General features: G+C 41.1%; 1 protein-coding gene across 1 annotated transcript; it reads right to left on the bottom strand.

The window, feature by feature from the left end:
• Positions 1-1,854: 1,854 nt before the first annotated feature.
• Positions 1,855-16,274, bottom strand: SAGE1 (sarcoma antigen 1). The gene is made up of 11 exons (XM_074029804.1): positions 16,188-16,274; positions 11,151-11,283; positions 7,922-8,016; positions 7,102-7,249; positions 6,340-6,480; positions 5,953-6,093; positions 4,889-5,029; positions 3,438-3,578; positions 2,817-3,191; positions 2,367-2,460; positions 1,855-1,987 (listed from the first exon to the last, which is right to left on the bottom strand). Exons 1-11 carry the CDS (start codon positions 16,272-16,274, stop codon positions 1,888-1,890), a joined length of 1,596 nt encoding a protein of 531 aa, XP_073885905.1. The 3' UTR covers positions 1,855-1,887.
• Between the last annotated feature and the right edge of the window lie 248 nt (positions 16,275-16,522).

The raw sequence follows: 16,522 nt of genomic DNA, 5'->3' as shown, positions 1-16,522 counted from the left end.
CACTTGTGTCATAACCTCACGGGCTCACAAAGTGGCCAAGGTGACAGGGATAGAGATTATGCTTCAGCAGCATGGACTTCCATTCACCAAGGCCAACCTGGCTACAGTTGATAGAGATATGAGACAGCCAAGGATTCCCGATGAAACCTGCCTTCAAGCCTAAAATGGCCTGAAGGTTGAAAAACCAGACTGCTGGTCCCAAATGTAACCCACGATCCACAGGGAGAATCGCCACTGTTTGCTCGCCCTTTTCCAACTGATTCTTTCTTAATAATGGTGACATGGGTACTGGGGGAAGGATGTGGAGCCACAGAAAGTTTGCAGCTAGTGCAGGGGTGGTGGTGGGGAGCCTGGTCTCTTCGGTTCCTGTGTGGTGGTCCAGAATCAATCTGTGAGATGGGGACTTGTTAGCAGGACTCCCTCCTGCTTTGCTGAGAGATATTTTTTCCTTCCTATTTTTCCTTTTCAACCAATAAATTCCGCTCCTCACCCTTCAATGTGTCTGCGAACCTAATCTTTCCTGGTCGTGTGACAAGAACTTGGTTTTAGCTGCACCACAGTCATTGCTGAGTGTACAATCTGCCAGAAACAGAGAGCAACACTGAGCCTCTTATATGACACCTGCCTGCAGAGTGATCAGCCAGCTACCAGATGGCAGATAATTACATTGGACCACTTCCACTATGGAAGGGGCAGGGCTGTGTTCTTACTCAAATAGACACTTATTCTGATTATGGATCTTCCTTCCCACCCACAGTACTCTGAGAAAAGCAACATTTGTGCACTTAGAAAAATGCCTTATTTACCATCATGGTATTCCACACAGCATCACCTCGAAAAATGGCACTCGCTTCACAGAAAATAAAAAGTGCAGCAATGGGCCCATGCTCATAGAAATTCACTGGTCTTATTATGTATATGCCTCTATCCCCCATCATTTTTTTAAGAGATGGTAGTGCTTTTCCCACCTTGTCTGGAACTCCACATCAGCCTCCCAAAGTGCCCCCCATTATCTTAAAGTGACTGGATCAACAGAACAGTGGAATGGCCTTGTGGAACTCAGTTATAGTACTAGCTAGGTGGCAATACCTTGCAGGTCTGAGAAATTACTTTTAGGAAGCAGTGTTTGCTGTTTATCTGCATCCAACATAGTTTGCTTTCTCTCCCATAGTCAGGATTCATGGGTCCTAGAATCAAGAAGTACAATTGGGAGTGTCTCTACTCACTTTTCACCCCAGTGGTCGACTAGCAAAAATGCTTATTTTTCTGACTTGAGGCTCTGCTGAACTAGAAGTCTTAGTTCCAAAGGAAGAAATGCTTTCGCCAAGGGACATAACAGTAATTCCATTGAGAACAGATAGATACTGTCAGCTGGCCATTTTGGTCTCTTCATCAATTTCCATCTAGAGTCAAAGGAGGGGGTCATCTACTGGTTGGGGGTGATGAACTTGATAATGAAAGGGGGATGAATTGCACAGCGGCTAAAAGAGAGTATGTCTGACATGTCTAGAGAGCTTCTTAGACCTCCCCTTTTTTTTTCTTTGTTTGTTTGTTTTGAGATGGAGTCTCACTGTGCCACCCAGGCTGGAGTGAAAGAAGGCAGTTATAAATACCAGTTATAGCAATGTGAGCTGCTGCAGAAACCAGAACTGTAATACTAAATACCTTGGTGGGTTATTAACTCATATACCTCCTCAAGTGGAAGAAGAAACCAACAAACAAGTAAAGTGCAGCTTTTACTAACAGTGATTTATTACATTTAAACAGCTCCCTTTTTCGTAGCTTTTGGAAGGGAAATCACTTCAGAATTATAGAGAGCTTCAGCAATAACCTGTTCCATCCTACAGCATATGTTCTTGTTTCTCCTTGGTCTTTGCACTAACACAATTATTTTTTTCTCATGTGCTTAACTTTTCTGAGATGGCAGTGGGAATCTATTTCTTTAAGCACCTTCTCGAGTTGCTGAATTAAGACAACTTTTTTAAACCTGAAATTAAAGAGGAATTCCATTCACCAGATGACATCTACAGGATCTATGAGATGTAAGAGGTAGAGTGGATACAAAAAAGAGTTTACCATCTACATGCAAATAGAAAATGCATCCTCATGGAAAGATACAAACTAGAAAAATACAAAGTGAGTCAACTGAGGGTCCAGGCACACTCCCAGATTTTGATAAATTTGGAAGGCCCCCTGGCATTGGAAGAAAGTGTCAGAATAAGATAATATCAACCTAAATGCCTGTGGAAATAGCATGAACTATGATTGAGAGCCAGAGATTAGGAGGAACAAACATGATTTGTCCCTGCCCCTGTCCCAAATTGGGCACAAATGCTTAAAATAGCAGAGTTCCTTTTTGCACTCACCTTGCTGCTTCCTTGATGGTAAATTCAACAAATTGTCTCTTGACCTTCATAGATCCTTGTACCTCTTCAAGCAAATTGAAAATTCTTTCATAATCTGAAGATATTTTAAAAATTAGTATTTCTACAATTACGAACATGAAACATACCTCAATCTTAGTGCATCCACTACCACAGTATACATTTTTCATGGGCTAAAATGTTACATAGTGTTTGTGTGTTGAATGCTTAAATCACAACATCTGTATATTACTAAGGAACTATTGTGAAAAACAAAACACTTAAGCAGACATATTAGCAATTTCCAGTGAAAATTAAGTGAAGCCATGCTAAATTATATACAGATCCAATTCAGCCAAACAATGAGCTCATGAGGCAGCTGACTTCTGTTCTAAATCATAGAATGAGAGACTTCTCATGCTTTCACTGATAAGACATTCTTGCATTACTTACTTTGCCCAAACCTTCGAACTTCTTTCATTAATTGATATTTTATATCATCATTAATTTTCTTTGCCATGGCAGGAGATATTTGTAGTGTATTTGGCACAGTTTCCACTGAAGACATTGCTGTGACTGGTGGGTCACCTGCAGAGACACTGTAGTTTTTGATGCCTACAGCAAATTCATTACTATCAGGTTTGTAAAGCAGCTCATCTTTGCTGAGACTTGTGAAGTCGTAAGAGAAAGAACCCAATGCCTCGGGTGGCATACGATGTCCTGTCATATTTATAAGCTCTGGTGAATCAGAATTTGACAGGAGGCCATCAGGAGGGATTTGACCATTTTCCATTTCCTCCTCCTGGATATCGTGAATGACAGTAGAATCTGGAATCCAAATAAAAAAGTTGAGCTGTGAGGTAAGTGCATTATGTCACCCCCACAGTATATCCCTCTGATGCTCGGTTTCTAGGAAGTCATCTCATGAAGCAGGAGGATATACCAGGTAGCGATCCGAGACCCCTCAAACTAAGTTCAAGTAAGATAATACAACAAAACCACCTTCTTCCCTGCAGGACACTATGCAGGGATATGGAAACCAAGCAGGACAGTACAACCAATACACAAACATACACAGACCCCTGGTGCTCCTGGATGAAATACCAGCTCCTGACAGATTAGTACACCCTGGTGGAACTGTTGACAAGGAGTTATCAGGTGCCTGTTGGTCATTTTTCATCTTCGCCTCATGGACATTGTGAGTGGCGGTGACATCTGGAAACAAAATGAAGAGGTCGAGCTGTGAGGTAAGTGCATAATGACAACCCCACAGGGATATCCTACTGATGCTCAGTTTCTAGGACATTATCCCATAAAGCAGGAGGATATACCAGGTGGCAATCAGAGACCCCTGAAATTGAGGCAAGCAAAGGTAATACCGCAAAACCACCTTCTTCCCTTGATGACACTATACATGCATATGGAAATCAAGAAGGACGGTATAAGTAAAAAACACACATACACCACAGATCCCTGGAACTCATTGCTGGAATACTAGCTCCTGGCACATTAATAAACCCAGATAGAACATTTGACAAGACGTTATCCTGTTGTGGTTGGCCATTTTCCATCCTTGCTTCATGGACATGGTGATTGACAGTAGCATCTGGAAACCAAATAAAGAGGTCGAGCTGTGAGGTAAGTGCATTATGCCAACCACACATGTATATATCCCTCTGATGCTCAGTTTTTAGGAATTTATCACGTAAAGCAGGAGGATATACCAGGCAGTGATCTGAGACCCCACAAATTCACCTACGAAAGACAATACAATAAAACCACAAGCTCCTGCCAAATTAATAAGCCCTGTTGAAACAGTTAACAAGATGTTATCAGGTTGGGGTTGGCCCTTTTCCATCTTCTCCTCAGGGACATTGTAAGTGATGGTAGCATCTGGAAGCCAAATGAAGAGGCTGAGCTGTTAGTTAAGTGTGTTATGGTAACCACACAGGTATATCTCTCTGATGCTCACTTGCTAGGAAATTATCTCATAAATGGAGGATATATAAGGTTGCCATATGAGACCGCTGAAATTGAGGCCAGGAAAGACAATACAACAAAACCACCTTGTATGATTTTTGACACTGTGCATGCACGTGGAAACCAAGTAGGACAGTAATACAAATGAACAAACTTACACGGATCCCTGGTACTCATGGATGAAATACCAGTGGCTGCCATATTAATAAGCTGTGGTCGAAGAGTCAATAGCACGTTATCAGGTGCTGGTTGGACATTTTCCATCTTCTGTTCACGGCCATTGTGAGTGACTGTAGCATCTGGAAACCAAAGGAAGAGGTTGAGTTGTGAGGTAAGTGCATTATGCCAACTCACAAGTATATCCCTCTGGTGCTCAGTTTCTATGAAATTATTTCATAAAACAGTAGGATATATCAGGTGGTGATGTGAGACCCCTCAGATTTACGCCAGAAACGATAACACAACAAAACCACCTTACTCCCTTCATGGCACTATGTATGCATATGAAAACCAAGTAGGACAGTACAACTTATAAGTGGACATACAGAGATCTCTGGCACTAGTGGCTGGAATAGGAGTCGCTGCCATATTAATAAGCCCTGTGGGACCAGTTGACAAGATGTTATCAGGTTGGGGTTGGCCATTTTCCATTCTCTCTTCACGGATATTGTGAGTGACAGTAGAATCTGGAAACCAAATGAAGAGTTCAAGCTGTGAGGTAAGTGCATTATGTCAGTGCCACAGGTATGTCCCTCTGATGCTCAGTTGCTAGGAAATTATCCCACCCATAAACCAGGAGGACATATCAGGTTGTGATTTGAGACCCCACGGTTTTAGGCCAGAAAAGATAATAAAACAAAACCACCTTCTTCCCTTGATGACACTATGCATGCATATGGAAATCAAGAAGGACGGTATAAGTAAAAAACACACATACACCACAGATCCCTGGAACTCATTGCTGGAATACTAGCTCCTGGCACATTAATAAACCCAGATAGAACATTTGACAAGACGTTATCCTGTTGTGGTTGGCCATTTTCCATCCTTGCTTCATGGACATGGTGATTGACAGTAGCATCTGGAAACCAAATAAAGAGGTCGAGCTGTGAGGTAAGTGCATTATGCCAACCACACATGTATATATCCCTCTGATGCTCAGTTTTTAGGAATTTATCACGTAAAGCAGGAGGATATACCAGGCAGTGATCTGAGACCCCACAACTTCACCTACAAAAGACAATACAATAAAACCACAAGTTCCTGCCACATTAATAAGCCCTGTTGAAGCAGTTGACAAGACGTTATCAGGTTGGGGTTGGCTCTTTTCCATTTTCTCCTTGGGGACATTGTAAGTGATGGTAGCATCTGGAAGCCAAATGAAGAGGCTGAGCTGTTAGTTAAGTGTGTTATGGTAACCACACAGGTATATCTCTCTGATGCTCACTTTCTAGGAAATTATCTCATAAACAGGAGGATATACAAGGTTGCCATACGAGACCGCTGAAAGCCAGGAAAGACAATACAACAAAACCACCTTGTATGATTTTTGACACTGTGCATGCACGTGGAAACCAAGTAGGACAGTAATACAAATGAACAAACTTACACGGATCCCTGGTACTCATGGTTGAAATACCAGTGGCTGCCATATTAATAAGCTGTGGTCGAAGAGTCAATAGCACGTTATCAGGTGCTGGTTGGACATTTTCCATCTTCTGTTCACGGCCATTGTGAGTGACTGTAGCATCTGGAAACCAAAGGAAGAGGTTGAGCTGTGAGGTAAGTGCATTATGCCAACTCACAAGTATATCCCTCTGGTGCTCAGTTTCTATGAAACTATTTCATAAAACAGTAGGATATATCAGGTGGTGATGTGAGACCCCTCAGATTTACGCCAGAAACGATAACACAACAAAACCACCTTACTCCCTTCATGGCACTATGTATGCATATGAAAACCAAGTAGGACAGTACAACTTATAAGTGGACATACAGAGATCTCTGGCACTCGTGGCTGGAATAGGAGTCGCTGCCATATTAATAAGCCCTGTGGGACCAGTTGACAAGATGTTATCAGGTTGGGGTTGGCCATTTTCCATTCTCTCTTCACGGATATTGTGAGTGACAGTAGAATCTGGAAACCAAATGAACAGTTCAAGTTGTGAGGTAAGTGCCACAGGTATGTCCCTCTGATGCTCAGTTGCTAGGAAATTATCCCACCCATAAACCAGGAGGACATATCAGGTTGTGATTTGAGACCCCACGGTTTTAGGCCAGAAAAGATAATAAAACAAAACCACCTTCTTCTCTGCATGACACTGCATGTGTATGAAAAACAAGTAGGATAGTACAACTAGTAAACATACACTGATCCCTGGTACTCATGAGTGAAATACCAGCCCATGTGAAATTCATAAGCCCCGCTGTAATAGTAGACAAGAATTTATCAGGTGCTATTTGTTCATTTTTTATCTTCTATTCACAGATAGTGTGAGGAACAGTTGAATCTGGAAACCAAACGAATAATTTGAACTGTGAGGTAAGTCCACTATGTCAGCCCAACAGGTATATCCCTCTGATGTTCACTTTCTAGGAAATTATCTAGGAAATCAGGGGAGGATATGCCAGATGGCCATCTGAGACTCCACCAATTGAGACCAGGAAAGTATATACAACAAAAGCAACTTCTACCCTTCATGAAAATATGCATGCCTATGGAAAACAAGTATGACAGTACAACTATTAGCGGACATACACAGATCTCTGGTACTCATGGATGGAATACCAGCTGCAGCCCTATGAACAAGCCATGGGGAAACAGTTGAGAAGACTTTATCAGTTTGGGATTGGCCATTTTCCATCCTCTCTTCACAGATGTTGTGAGTGATGGTAGCATCAGGAAACTGACAGAACAGGTTGAGTTGTGAGGTATGTGCATTATGACAATCTCACCAGTATATCCCACTGATGCTAAATTTCTAGGAAATTATCCCATAATGCAGGAGAATACATCATATAATGATTTGAGTCCACTCAAGTTGAGGTCAGGAAAGATTATTCAACAAAACCACCTTCTTCCCTTCATGACACTACGCATGCATATGGAAACCAAGGACACTACAGCTAATAAACAAACATACACAGATCCCTGGTACTCCTCGCTGGAATACCAGCTCCTGTCATATTAATAAGCCCTGATAGAACATTTGACACGACATTATCTTGTTGGGGTTGACCATTTTCCATCCCCTCCTCATGGACATTGTGATTGACGGTAGCGTGTGGAAACCAAGTGAAGAGGTTGAGCTGTGAGGTAAGTGCATTATGTCAACCCCACAGGTATATCCCTCTTTGTGCAGTTTCTAGGAAATTATCTGAAAAATCAGGGGAGGATATCCCAGGTGGCCATCTGATACCCCTCAAATTGAGGCTAGGAAAGAATATACAACAAAACCACCTTCTATAATTCATGAAAATATGCCTGCTTATGGAAACCAAGTAGGACAGTACAATTAATAAGCAGACATACACAGATCTCTCGTACTTGTGGACGAAATTCCTGCTGCTGCCATAGCACCAAGCCATGGTGGAGCAGTTGACAAGATGTTATCAGCTGCTGGTTGGCTGTTATTTATCCTCTCTTCATGGACGTTGTGAGTGACTGCAGCATCTGGAAACCAAGGGAAGAGGTTTAGCTATGAAGTAAGTGCATTATGTCAACCCCACAGGTATATCCCTCTTTGTGCAGTTTCTAGGAAATTATCTAAAAAAGCAGGGGAGGATATCCCAGGTGGCCATCTGATACCCCTCAAATTGAGGCTAAGAAAGAATATACAACAAAACCACCTTCTATAATTCATGAAAATATGCCTGCTTATGGAAACCAAGTAGGACAGTACAATTAATAAGCAGACATACACAGATCTCTCATACTCGTAGACGAAATTCCTGCTGCTGCCATAGCACCAAGCCATGGTGGAGCAGTTGACAAGATGTTATTAGTTGCTGGTTGGCTGTTATTTATCTTCTCTTCATGGATGTTGTGAGTGACTGCAGCATCTGGAAACCAAATGAAGTGGTTGAGCTGTGAGGTAAGTGCATTATGTCAACTGCACAGGCAAACCCCACTGATGCTCAGTATGTCATAAAGAAGGAGGATATACCAGGTAGCAATCTGAGAACCCTAAAATTGAGGCCAGAAAAGATAATACAACAAAATTACCTTCTTCCCTCATGACACTATGCATATATGGTGCATAGTAGAATCCTCGTAGGACAGTATAACAAGTGAGCAAACTTACACTGGTCCCTGGTACTCATGGATGAAATTCCAGCTGCTGCCATATTAATAAGCGCTGTTGGAACAGTTGCAATGACATTATTGTGTGCTGGTTGGCCATTTTTTATCTTCTCTTCATGGACACTGTGAGTGACGCTAGCATCTGGAAACCAAATGAAGAGGTTGAGCTGCAAGATAGGTGTGTTTTGTCCCATCCTCCTCCAGAGGGACAGTTACGTATTCATCAGTTTCTAAAGAATTATTTATTTCATGAAACAGATTTACCACGTGGAAATTTCAGATCTTGCGAACAGAGATCAGGTCAGATAATACAATAAAACTACCTTTTTACCTCTTGGCGTAATGAATACATGCAGTAAAGAAGTACGACAGCAGAATAAACATTCACAGGTTTTTGTATTCATCATTTTGTATCATCTTTCTGCCCTTTACAATTCTCACTTGATATTATTTGTATAGTTCACCTATAAATACCATGCTGTGTGCAGCAGGAAGCCAGACTAAGTGACCCTCCTTAACCTGCTTCCTTTCTACCCCAAATATTCTGAGAAAATAGACGTGGCTATTGGAGTTGAACACTCTTATCTCTACTCCATCCTCACACATCTGCGGTTTTATATGATTCTATAGATCCTGCCCTTTTGTCTAGAAAAAGTGACTTTCTTTTCACTCCAGGTCTGATGCCTCTTTCATTTATTCATCATCTGTGGCAGGCAGCATGCCAGGAGCTGGGGATCAGCAGTAAACAGCCCAGAGAGCAATGTTCCCTGCCCTTGTGGAGCTCACATCCTCATGGGGCAGTCAGACAGTACATGCACAAAGAGCAAATGAAACAAGCAGCATTGGGCTGGTTTGGAAAAGCAGTCCACAGGTCCGTGGGAGAGAGCAGCAGAGAGAGCCCCAGGGGCTGTGGCTGGTTTGGCAGGGCCTTCTGAAGAGGTGCCACTGGGCAGGGCTTAGAGGAAGAAGCAGAGCCTCCTGTGCAGAGGCAGAGGGAGAGTTCCAGGCTGCGGTGAGGCCAAGGGTAGGGGATGGAGTGGGGATGGACAGGGCACTACAGATCTGAAGGACAGAGGCAGAGAGAGCCAGGAGGAAATGGATGGGACCTGTGTTAGGAGAGGGTGACAGAGGCCAGGCCGTGCAGAGGCTTGCAGACCAAAGTCAGTTCAGGATCTGTTCTGAGTGCTTAGGAGAGTTGAAGATGGGTTTTCAGAAGGGACATGGCATGATGTGATTTACGTGCTGACATAATTATCTAGCCACAAGGTTAGAGAGTATGCGATAGATGAGTGAAGATTAGAAACACAGAGCTAAGAAGATATTGTACTAGCCTGGACAGAGATCACGGCAGTGTGTACTGGAGACATAGAGAGAAACGGTTGGATGCAGAATTTATACTGGGTATTGACTGCTGGACTTGCTAAGAGATGGGAAATGAGAGAGCAATAAAAGAATCATAAGATAACTCATAAGTGACTTTAAGTATTTTGACTTGAACTACTAAGTGAAAGTACACCAGGGGTATTCAGGAGATGTTAGGAAACTGACTGTGAGAGCCGAGTGCTGCCAACTCTTCCTGAATCTGGTTCAGTGACCTTATGTTGACAGCTTGAACTAGGCCATGGTGGGATTACTTGCACTATGGATAGCTGCAAACTATGAAAACCAGCACTCCTCAGTCCCCCATACCTGTGAATAGCTGGTTGTTACACCTTTGTAGATGTTTCACCCAATGGATAGTGTCTTTAACTGAAATAGTGAAGGCTAAAAGTATAGTATTTTTGGAGAGAGGGAGGTCAGAAATTTGAGCATGTAGAGGGAGTTGAATTTTAGATGCCTATTAGACAGCCAGTAGAGATATCATGCGAGTAGTTGTATTTGAGTCTGGATTTCAGGAACAAATTGTAGTGTAGAAGTATAATGGTGAGAGTTCTTTTAGTGTGAATCATTTAAAATTCTAAGACAGCATGGCATTACCTTAAGAGATACTATATTGAAGAGAAGAGACCCTAGGATCAAGCTTTGTGGCTCTGAAATATTTAGAGGTGGGAAGGCAGAGGAGAAAAACAAAAAAGAGAAGGAAAATGAGTCTCTAGTAACAGGGTAACAAATCCAGGTGTCTGGGGACCCAAGAAACTTTCCGTGCAGGAGGAAGTAAACAACTGTGTTGCATGCTGCTGAGACATTAATGCCAAAATGCAGCAAACACTGGTGACCTTGATGATAGTAGTTTCATTGGAGTACATTAAGAAGCCAGACTGCACTGGGTTAGAGCGGAATGTGAGGACAGGCAGAAAGTGAGTAGACCCAAACTCTTGTTAAGCCCACCATCTCCTTCTGCCTCAGGAACCTCCTTCATTCATCTAATGCTTGCAGCAACTCCAAATTGTTGCACCTAATTAGAACCTTGCCCTTCCACTTGTAAATGTGCTCATATCTGTTGATCCCTCAAGGACAAATGTCCTTTGACATGGTTGAGGCCCAAAGATTGGATTCCCCCTCACCTTCCTGTTTGTCTAACCACAGGGACATACTCTTCCTTCTCTTAGATGAAGAGTGTCTCTTAGATTTTCTGGAATGTTTCTTTTTGCTTTGATGTCCTTTTGCAACCGGATTTACTTCATCACTCCTCATTTGCTGAAAAACATCAGTGAACATATTCCATTAAAGACAAATCCAACCACTGCAAAGTCATAGCCTTCATATGCATACACAGCCATGCATTTATATCATTAATGTAAGTTTTAGTCATAGGTCAAAGATTTCTCATCACTGAACACATACAATGCTCTTAGAAAAGGCAAGCTAATTTTAATCTAGTCTCAGTGAAACAAGGGAAGGTAAAATACAAGGTGTTATCCAAAGTCAAACATGGTCCAGTCATGATAAATCAGAATGCTTGGGGAATGAGTGGCTTTCATCATACAAAGGAACAAACATATGGTTCTCTCTGTCATGAAGTACACATCATTTTGTCTCAGCACTTGTTAGGGGAGGAAAGAAAAAATAAATACCTTATTTTATCTTTTACTGCCTTTCTTTTTTTGAGACAGAGTCTCGCTCTGTCGCCCAGGCTGGATTGCAGTGGCGCGATCTCGGCTCACTACAGGTGCCCGCCACCACGCCCGGCTAATATTTTGTATTTTTAGTAGAGACGGGGTTTCACCATGTTAGCCAGGATGGTCTCGATGTCCTGACCTTATGATCCTCCCGCCTCGGCCTCCCAAAGTGCTGGGATTACAGGTGTGAGCCACCGCGCCTGGCCTCTTTTAGTGCTTTAAAGTTATGTATTAGCAAATACTGATTAATACTTTATTAGATAATACATAAAGATAGTGAAGGGTAGGATAGTTTGAAAAGGTAAATTTTCCCACCTCCAACCTTATGGAGATTCCAATATGTTGATCTTGGACTCAGGTAGGGGTAGGGCGTGCTTTGCAAGGTTAGTGGTAGATAAAACGTGAAATTGAAGGGTATAGTATATTAACTAAAAGCTGTTTTCATCAAAGGATAACCGAAGAATACGCTCCTGATACCAGAGGTACCAAGAAGAGCTGGTAATATTACTACTGAAACTATGCCAAAAAATTAAAAAGGAAGGACTCCTACCTAACTCATTTTATGAGACCAGCATCGCCCTGATACCAAAACCTGGCAGAGATACAACAAATAAAAACTTCAGGCCAGTATTCCTGATGAACATTGATGCAAAATCCTCAATAAAATACTGGAAAACTGAATCCAGCAGCACATCAAAAAGCTTATCCCCCATGAGCAAGTTGGCTTCATACCCGGGATGCAAGGTAGTTTCAAAATAGGCAAATCAATGAATGTAATTCATCACATAAACAGAACTAAAGACAAAAACCACATGCTTATCTCAATAGATGCAGAAAAGATCTTTGATAAACCTCAACATCCCCTTACATTAAAAGCTCTCAATAAACCAGGTATTGAAGGAACATACCTCAATATAATAAGAGCCATATATGACAAACCCACAGTCAATGTCATACTGAATGGGAAAAACCTGGAAGCATTCCCGTTGAAACTGGCACAAAACAAGGATGCCCTCCCTCACCTCTCCTATTCAACATAGTATTGCACGCTCTGTCCAGGGCAATCAGGCAAGACAAAGAAATAAAGGGTATTCAAAAAGGGGGACAGGAAGTCAAATTACCTTTGTTTGCAGATGACATGACCCTATATCTAGAAAATCCCATTGTCTCAGCCCAAAAGCTTCTTAAGCTGATAAGCAACTCCAGCAAAGTCTCAGGACACAAAATTCATGTGCAAAAATTGCTAGCATTCCTCTACACCAAAAACAGGCAAGCAGAGAGACAAATCATGAATGAACTCCCATTCACAATTCCTATAAAAAGAATAAAGTACCTAGGAATATGGCTAACAAGGGAAGTGAAGGACCTCTTCAGAGAGAACTATAAACCACTGCTCAAGGAATCAGAGAGTAAACAAACAAATGGACAAACATTCCATGCTCATGGATAGGAAGAATCAATATTGTGAAAATGGCCATATTGCCCAAAGCAATTTAGATATTCAATGCTATTCCCATTAAACTATCAATGACATTCTTCACCAAGTTAGAAGGAGCTTTTTAAGAATTCATATGGAATGAAAAAAGAGCCAGAATAGCTAAGACAATCCTAAGCAATAAGAACAAAGCTGGAGGCATCACACTACGTAACTTCGAACTATATCATGGGGCTACAGTAACCAAAACAGCATGGTACTGGTAGAAAAACAGATACATGGACCAATGGAACAGAATAGAGAACTCAGAAATAAGATCACACAGCGATAATCATCTGATCTTTGACAAACCTGACAAAAACAAGCAATGGGGACAGGATTCCCTGTTTAATTAATGATGCTGGGAGAACTGGCTAGCTGTATGCAAAAATTGAAACTGGGCCCCTTCCTTACACCTTATACAAAAATTTACTCAAGATGGATTAAAGACTTAAAGTAAAACCCCAAACTATAAAAACCCTAGAAAAAAAAATATAGGCAATATTATTCAGGACATAGGCACGGGCAAAGATTTCATGACAAAAATACCAAAAGCCATGGCAACAAAAGCAAAAATTGACGAATGGGATCTAATTAAACTAAAGAGCATATGCATAGCAAAATGAACTATCATCAGAGTGAAGAGCCTACAGAATGGGAGAAAACTTTTGCAATCTGTCCATCTGACAAAGGTCTACTATCCAGAGTCTACAAGAAACTTAAACTAATTTACAAAAGAAAACCAAACAACCACATTAAAAAGTGGGCAAAGGACATGAACAGACACGTCTCAAAACAAGATATTTACGCAGGCAACAAACGTGAAAAAAAGTGCAACATCACTGATCATTAGAGAAATGCAACTCGAAACCACAATGAGATAACATCTCATGCCGGTCAGAATGGCAATTACTAAAACGTCAAAAAACTACAGATGCTGGCAAAGTTGTGGAGAAAAAGGACTGCTTTTATACTGTTGGTGGGAGGGTAAATTACTTCAACTATGTGGATGACAGTGTGGTGATTCCTGAAAGATTTAGAGGCAGAAATATCATTTGATCCAGTAATCCTATTACTGGGCATATACCAGGAGAAATAAAACTCATTCTATTATAAAGTATGCACAAGTATGTTCATTGCAGCACTATCCACAATAGCAAAGATGTGGAATCAACCCAAATGCCCATCAATCATAAACTGGATAAAGAAAATGTAGTACATATACACCACAGAATACTATGCAGCCATAAAAAGGAATGAGATCATGTCCTTTGCAGAAATATGGATGGAGCTAGAAGCCATTATCATCAGCAAACTAACGCAAGAAAAGAAAACCAAACAGCACATGTTCTTACTTACAAGTGGGAGCTGAATGATGAGAACACATGGACACGTCGGGCAGGGCAACACACACTGGGGCCTGTCGGGGGAGGAGTGGGGGGACGGAGTGCATCAGGAAAAATAGCTACTGGGTGCTGGGCTTAATACCAAGGTGATCGGTTCATAAGTGCAGCAAACCACCATGCCACACGTTTACCTATGTTACAAACCTGCATATCCTGCACATATCCCAGGACTTAAAATAAAAGTTGAAAAAAGAAAGAGTATGCTCCTGCATATTTAATGAAATTATATATTTCGGTATAATTTAATGAAAATTAAATTTTCATGAAATTAAATTTAATTTAATGAAATTTAATTTTCATTAAATTATACCGAAATACATAATTTTGATTAAAAATTTTTCCAAACCATTTTCATTTCCTGTAAAAGCGGAGTGGAGAATGGGTGAAAACATTTTCACTGAACATTTACTACCCTCCAGGTACTGTTCTAAATGCTTTACATGTATTAACTCAATCCTTGACCAATCCCTATGAGTGAGGTGTGATTCTTATGTCTATTGTTAAAAAAGAGAAAATAAAGGCACAGAAAATTAAGGAAAAGCCTAACTAATTGAGGAGTTTGGGGAATGTGGGAGAATTACTTTAGTCTGGTTTTGTTACAGAAGAGGTTATTGTCTATTTGCGTCCTTATACCAACGGTCTTTTCCACGAGTGCAGATGCAATTCCCTTTGTCTTCATGTTTTAATAGTGAAGTTAGTATGTCTCTCTCATACACAACACATTAAGATCTCCATTAGGACAATCCAATCATGGCAACATCACCTAGTGCTTCATATTCCACGAGAAATACTTAGTCATTGTTTTAGACAGAGCACTAGTGACTTGGATAACAGAAACAGAGACTGTAGAATGCAATCTTGATACTAAAGTAGTTATTGTGGGAAGTGGGAAAGAATATAGACTCTGGAGTGAGAAAGATATGCGTTCAAACCTTGGCTGTATCTCCTATCATGTGTCACGTGGGGCAAGCCTTTTGACCACTGTCAGCCTTGATTTCTTATTAAACGGTAAATAGTAATACACATCCGCAGAACAACTATGACCATTCAATGTGATAATTAAAAACATCAGTTTGGCCAGGCGCGAAGGCTCATGCCTGTAATCCCAGCACTCTAGGAGGCAAGGTGGGTGGATCACCTGAGGCCGGGAGTTCGAGACCAGCCTGACCAACATGGAGAAACTCTGTCTCTACTAAAAATACAAAAAATTAGCCGGGTGTGGTAGCGCATGCCTGTAATCCCAGCTACTCAGAGGCTGAGGCAGGAGAATCACTTGAACCTGGGAGGGGGAGGTTGTGATGAGCCGAGATCGTGCCATTTCACTCCAGTCTGGGTAACAAGAGCGAAACTCCGTCTCAAAGAAAAAAAAAAGAAAGAAATAATAAAATAAAATTCAATTTAATTTAAAAACATCAGTTCCTGGTACAATCAATCCACTCTTAGATCAAAAAGTTCCCATTTTATGTTCACATAAGTTTTCCTGTGTCATATTGTATCTTTTAAATCAAGAAAATTAATACATATAGTTTATATTCATGTTTCCAATGAGAAAATAATTATACCAAGAATGTCACAATTAGGGCAGAAATAGATTTATCTTACCGGCCCACCATTTGTAAACACATAGGCAACAGTATGAAGTTCTTCAGGTGGAGTTAGTTGACTCATTCGAAATGGAGAAGCCTGCATCTGCAGATAGTCCTCAGGATTAACTATGTGTGTTATTAGAACATTTTGATTTATAACTGGAACATAACTGGCACATAAATTGGCACTACACAGCTGAAATATATGATCCTCTTGAGAGTACATGATCACAGACTGTCTTAGCAATATGCGCCTTGGTACCAAACAGAGTTTAGAATCTCATGTCTAGAATCTATATCATGTTCCGTGATCTAGAATCATCTCCCTTTATCCATCAGTCCACCATCACT

The sequence above is a fragment of the Macaca fascicularis genome, chromosome X (assembly GCF_037993035.2).
Source record: "Macaca fascicularis isolate 582-1 chromosome X, T2T-MFA8v1.1".
In the NCBI taxonomy this organism is placed as follows: domain Eukaryota; kingdom Metazoa; phylum Chordata; class Mammalia; order Primates; family Cercopithecidae; genus Macaca; species Macaca fascicularis.
The sequence above is the reverse complement of the archived record's forward strand: the minus strand, read 5'-3'. Positions and strand labels throughout refer to the sequence as shown.

Bases quoted from the DNA above. Each gene is read 5' to 3' on its own strand.
- SAGE1 (XM_074029804.1), bottom strand. From the start codon at position 16,274: ATGCAGGCTTCTCCATTTCGAATGAGTCAACTAACTCCACCTGAAGAA. The intron at 8,017-11,150 runs GTGAGGGGGAAT...CTTGGTTTCCAG, and splicing joins GTGGTTAGACAAACAGGAAG to ATGCTGCAGTCACTCACAAC. The intron at 2,461-2,816 runs GTAAGTAATGCA...AAATATCTTCAG, and splicing joins AGTTCGAAGGTTTGGGCAAA to ATTATGAAAGAATTTTCAAT.